Source organism: Dioscorea cayenensis, unplaced genomic scaffold (assembly GCF_009730915.1).
Source record: "Dioscorea cayenensis subsp. rotundata cultivar TDr96_F1 unplaced genomic scaffold, TDr96_F1_v2_PseudoChromosome.rev07_lg8_w22 25.fasta BLBR01000980.1, whole genome shotgun sequence".
Lineage (NCBI taxonomy): Eukaryota > Viridiplantae > Streptophyta > Magnoliopsida > Dioscoreales > Dioscoreaceae > Dioscorea > Dioscorea cayenensis.
The window spans coordinates 236,997-243,306 of NW_024087371.1; the positions used below are offsets into that span (position 1 = coordinate 236,997).

Sequence of the window (6,310 nt, forward strand, 5' to 3'; positions counted from 1 at the left end):
ATTAAGAGTCAACCCTTTAGTTCTAACAACAAATTTTTAACATGGACTTAGAAAAGATTATTTCCAAAAAGTTAATTAATACTATTTGTACTAGTATTTATTTATTTATGTTATTTTATTCTTATTCATGTAAACAAAATTTGGACAAACATGGTACTTGGAAGTTGGAACATATACATAAAAATAAGTAGTTTAAGGTTTAAAGCATGCACTAGTCACAATCTCATTTCATAAAAATATGCTGTTTGGTTGTATAAATCTAAATGTTGGCCAATCCTTAATTTTTTTTTTGCAAATTCTAAACATCAAATTACTCTCCTTAAAAAAAAAGTTTCAAAGATGGACAAGAGCTGGATGAATAAGTCAAGATTGAGTCAAGAATATGTGGATGGAGTTGAACAATTTCTTGATTTTGCATTTAATAACTCAAGCAGTGATAACAAGATTGTCTGTCCATGCGTAAATGTAAAAATGGACGTTGGCAAACACGTGAAGTAGCATTCGATCATTTAGCATGTGATGGTATTTTGCAAGGGTATACCTGTTGGTTCTTCCATGGAGAAAATGTTCCTTTATCGAGAACTTCTTCTAGAAACACTCCTTCATCTAGTTCTACTAGTCATCCTACGACAAACAACACATCCACTGGACAAGATGGTATGGAGGAATTGTTGCGGGATGCGTTTAACATGCAACATCACCATGATGGTCCAACATTTGTTGGGGCACATCCTACTGATGGAATGGAAGATGGTAATGAAACCCACATAGGGTTAAATGAAGAACAACCTTATGAAGAAGCGTCAAAGTTCTACAAACTACTCAAAGATATGAATGGCAAACTTTATGATGGATCGAAGCATTCTATATTATATTTCTGTATCCGTCTTTTTCACTTAAAGTGCATGTGTGGTATAACTGGGAAAGGGTCGGATTACTTGATTGACTTTTTGAAGGAGTTCTTTCTGATGGCCACAATTCCAGCAAATAGTCGTGAATCAAAGAAGGTTATAAAAGATCTAGGATTGGGGTACAAGAAGATCCATAGCTGCCCAAATGATTGTATGCTTTACTGGGAGGAGAAGGAAATGCAACAGGAATGTCATGTGTGCGGCGCTTCTCGATGGTTGCCTACTGAATCTACCCAACCTGAGAATGTTGAAGGTGATCAAGTACTCCATAAGCGACCAGCGAAGGTTCTGAGGTACTTTCCTTTGATACCAAGACTGCAGAGGATATTCATGTCGTCAAAAACTTCTACTGATATGTCTTGGCATGCTAATGGTCGCACAAAAGATGGCAACTTGAGACACCCAGCCGATGCTGAGGCATGGAGATCGTTTGATGCTAGATACCCGGACTTCGCTTCTGATCCCCGGAATGTTAGGCTTGACCTATCCTCCGATGGTTTTAACCCATTCAAGTTGTTAAGCACTTCGTACAGTACTTGGCCTATTGTACTAATTCCTTACAACTTGCCACCTTGGATTGGAATGAAACAATCCTCCTTTATTTTGTCCATGATAATTCCAGGTGAGAAGGGCCCAGGTAATGACATTGATGTCTTCATGCAACCTTTGATTAAAGAGCTTAAACAATTGTGGACTGGTGTCGACACATATGATGCATCCTTAAAACAAAATTTTTGCATGCGGGCAGCTTTGCTATGGCCTATAAATGATTTCCCAGCATACGCCAATTTATCAGGTTGGAGCACAAAAGGAAAATATGCATGCCCATGTTGCTCTGCAAATACTTGTTCAAGGTGGTTAACTAATGGGAGGAAATTTTGTTACTTGGCGCATCAACGATGGTTAAATGAAAATCATCCATACAGATTTCAGAAGCATTTGTTTGATGGTACGATAGAGTTGCCTGGACCTCCTTCAATCCCTACTGGTTCAGACATTTTATTAAAGCTTAAAGATGTGTAGACAACCTACGGAAAACATAACAAAGGTAACTTGAGTAAATCAACAACTTCTACTTCAAGAAAAAGACTACGGGATGGTGATGTAGACAGTGATGATGAGGACCTAGACGAAGATGGCTTGCATGGTGCGGATTTATGGAAGAAGAGAAGTATCTTTTTTGATTTGCCATATTGGGAGCATATCCTACTACGCAATAATCTTGATGTCATGCACATTGAGAAGAACATTTGCGAGAATATAGTTGGAACTATTCTTGACATTGATGGGAAATCGAAGGATAATATGAAATCCAGAATTGATATGGCCGAAATGGGAATTCGCCATGAGCTTCATCTAGAATATCTTCCAAATGGAAGAACAAGACTGCCCCCTGCTTCTTTCACAATGACAAAAAGGGAGAAAGACATGTTCTGCCAAGTTCTGAAAAATATCAAAGTTCCGGATGCATACTCTTCGAACATTTCCAGATGTGTGAATCAAAAGGAACGAAAATTGCATTCTCTAAAATCACATGATTGTCATGTATTATTGCATGACCTACTCCCAATTTCCCTACGGTCATCAATGTCAAAACCCGTTACACATGCAATTTCAGAACTTTGTAATGTCCTTAAAGTTCTATGTGGTAAAGTTCTTGATGTAAATGAGTTGGACAAACTTCAACTTCGAGCGACAATTTGTTTATGCCAGTTGGAGAAGATTTTACCACCTTCATTCTTCACTATAATGGTGCATTTACTTATTCATCTTCCTCTTGAAGCTAAACTAGGTGGGCCCGTTCATTACCAGTGGGTGTACCCTATTGAACGGTACTACTTTACTTGCAATACCACTATTTAATTATATCCTACCCAGCACATCTTTTCATAATACTAATTAGATGTACTCACTGTAGGTTTTTGCTCGAGTTAAAAACTTATGTTCAGAATAAAAGATATCCTGAAGGTTCAATTGCTGAAGGATTCTTGGCAGAGGAATGCGTTACCTTCTGTTCGAGATAAATGGTTGATGTGAATACCATATTTGATAAACCTCCCCGCAACGTAAGAGAAATCAATCCGGAAATATATATGACTCATTATTTGTTTGCAACTATTGGGGAACCAATAGGCAAGGTTGATATAGCGGAGTTGCAAATGAAATCATGGGCACAAGCGCATCATTATGTATTATTGCATCATGAGGCCATTGAGGCATTTCACCTATAAGTCACGCATTTTGTGTTATTAATTAATGTAGAGTTACTTGCTAAAACTTACACACATACCTAACAATGAGTATAGGCAAAAGTTGCAAGATCAATTCCAAGGTCGACGGTCAAATGCACGTGAAATTGACAAAAAATTTATTGAAACTTTTCATGAATGGTTGGGAGAAATTGTAAGCAAGGGATATAAGTTTGTTTTTTTCTTTAACATATAATATGTTTTCTACTTGACTAAATTACATCCATGTACTTTACTAGGTTTGTCAATGGCCAGACTTATCTGAGGAAGTTAGATTTCTAGCTCAAGGTCCAAACAGGATTATTAAACGCTATAATGGGTTACATCATTAATGGCTTCAGATTTCATACTAAATCTCGTGAGAGATTTAAAAGGACACAAAACTCAGGATGTCTTGTCACCTCGTCGACGACTAGCTATGCTACTGCTAGGGATGTGAACCCTTCTCAAGGGAATGTTGACTACTATGGGATTATAAATGACATAATTGAATTGGATTACTTCGGGAAATGCAAGGTCGTGTTGTTTCGTTGTGATTGGGCTGATGTGAACACAAGTAGAGGAACTAGGAAGGATGCTTATGGATTTACCATGGTCAATTTCAATCGATTAATTCACACCGGTGACCACATCCTCGATGAGCCTTACGTGTTCTCATCACAAGTGAAGCAAGTTTTTTACTCAGAAGTTCCCAAAGAAGCCGGTTGGTCCGTTGTGATACGCAACCAACCAAGGGAGGTGTTTGATATGGGGGATGAATTTCTAGAGAATGGGTTAGGAACGGAATGCTTTCCCTCGAGTGACGCTGATATGTTAGATGCAACTTCACAATCTCGATGGGTTCGCGAAGATTTCTTAGAAGACAGTTATGTGTAACTAATAACAAATAAATCTTAGTAAGTCTACTGCTATTACGTGTGTGTGTATATATAGCTGTCATCTTTATTTGAGTTCATTTCTTTTTTCACTAGCTATATGTTATCATATATATATGCAAGGTGGGTGGTTCATTTTCATTCAGTGTTTTTTGAGTTACTTATATGTTTCTCATATGGTTTATGTTCAGTTATATTTCATTCTTAATTTTTTTATTTCTCTTAATTAATTGAGCAGTACATTCATATATATAAGCATGGGTGAACAATACATTCATTATACCTGTAAGGAAAAGTATGCAGTTTACATTTGTATGAACTTAAGGTGCATGCACTTCAGAATTATGATAATTAAGTATCTAATTTGTATCTGTTAATTTTTCTTATGCAGTGAAGATTTGGGGCATGGTTTATTGTTAGGAGAAGGTTCATCATATATATATTGTTAGGAGAAGTAATACATGATAAGGTTTATTGTTAAGTCAAAATTGGCAAGTTGAAACTTATCGTACAGGTATGATGACTTGTTATTATTATTTTTTTTAATACAAGAAGTCCTCTTAGCTGTTTTTCCTTTTCCTAATTTAACATCATTATTTATGTGATTCTTGCTTTTGTCCATCAATATTTGGAATGCGAATGATACCACATGGCAGGGAGATTCACTCTGTTTTGTCCATCAATATCAAATTCCTTTTAAGGTATTGAATTTGTAACTCTAGAAAAATTAGTGAAGAGTGTGCATTATTTTTCCATTTATCTTTTCTAGTTGTTCATTATCATTTTTGCAAGAAAAAGATTTACTGATTATTCAAAAAGCTAAGGTTCTTGAGAGTTCCTTATGTTAATAATATTTTGTCATCCTCGGTGTCATTGCCTTTGAAGGTTCCATATTTGGATCTCTCTGTCTCGTATGTTTGATGCTATCTATTTCATCATAAGAATTAAAGCATGTCTAGAAAAGTAATAGTTCCGGTTATAGATCAATTAAATTTCATGTAATCCATTTTGTTAATCATGATTAACTGGATGGTGTCCTAGAAATGATAATCATTTATGATGCTTTGGAACAGGCCTTCTAATCCTCTACTTCTGTTCGTGAAGATTTCTTAGAAGACATTTATCTAGCAGTCAAATTCTTTTGATGGTATTGAATTTGTAATTCTAGAAAAATTAGTGAAGAGTGTGCATTGTTTTTCCATTTATCTTTTCTAGTTGTTCATTATCATTTTGTTGCAAGAAAAAGATTTACTGATTATACATGGAACTGAGCTTATGTTTATGAACAAAACTTTTAATTAAATGATAATGGAAGACTGATTGGCATGACATCTCTTTCCTAATAATTAATCATATTCTTTCATCATAAAATCGTCTTTTTTTTTTCATAAACAGAGTTTAAATATATATATATATATATATGTATATGTATATGTATATGGGATTCAATTGGGATGTTTGCTAATTGGGTTGAAACTGTTCTTGAATTCTTAATTCCAATTATTCTCTTGTTCTGGTAGTGTTTGTGGGTCTGTTTGTATAAAAAAGGAAGGACCTTGCTGCCATTGTGGAGTCACAAGTGAGTTTGTTCTTGGATGTTTTTTTTTCTTCTTTTTATTGTTCTTGAATGTGTTTTTAGAGTATTTGATATCTTTTGTGCTGCTTTTTCTATGAATTTCTTTGATTCATTAGGAATTGTCTTGAATTTTCTTTACTGTGTCATTATTCTTTGTATTTATTGCTGCCCATTTAATTCTGTGTTTCTGTGGGTTGTGTTCAATTTTTTGGTCAACAAGTTTTTGTTCCCATCAATTGCTTCTGGCAGTCTGTGTGTGCTTGATGAATTCTTGTCCTGTCTATTTTACTGTGTCTTTTCATTGAATTGCTTGTCTATTTTATTTTTCTAACGTGTCTCCTCTTTGTTTGATTGTCTGAATCCAGGTCTTGTTGGTTCATTAGATTGCAACAAGCAAAAAAGTCACAGAAAACACTGCTGACTTAATTTCCCAGCAATCAGTTTGTGTTGGTAGGTAGCTTCAAACACAATCTTTTATGATTGTTGTGATCTAGCTTTTGCAATTTCATGCAAGAATTGACTTAAATCTGCAAAAACACTTGCTAAGCTGTCTGATGATTAGGATGTGCAAATTAATATCCAGCCCATTAAGTATAGGAGAACATGTTACTGTTGTTAGGAGTCTTTGTGCTTGAGTTGTTGTTTCCAGTCCAATTACTGTGGCCATATCAAATTATTGGTAGCCTGATCAATCTTTGT

The 6,310-nt window shown here is 35.3% G+C and overlaps 1 protein-coding gene across 1 annotated transcript; it reads left to right on the top strand.

Annotated features, from left to right (window-relative positions):
• The first annotated feature begins 455 nt into the window (after nucleotides 1-455).
• On the top strand, nucleotides 456-2,935 carry LOC120255387. The gene is made up of 4 exons (XM_039263222.1): nucleotides 456-1,707; nucleotides 1,960-2,403; nucleotides 2,551-2,743; nucleotides 2,830-2,935. Exons 1-4 carry the CDS (start codon nucleotides 456-458, stop codon nucleotides 2,933-2,935), a joined length of 1,995 nt encoding a protein of 664 aa, XP_039119156.1.
• The last annotated feature ends 3,375 nt before the right edge of the window (nucleotides 2,936-6,310 follow it).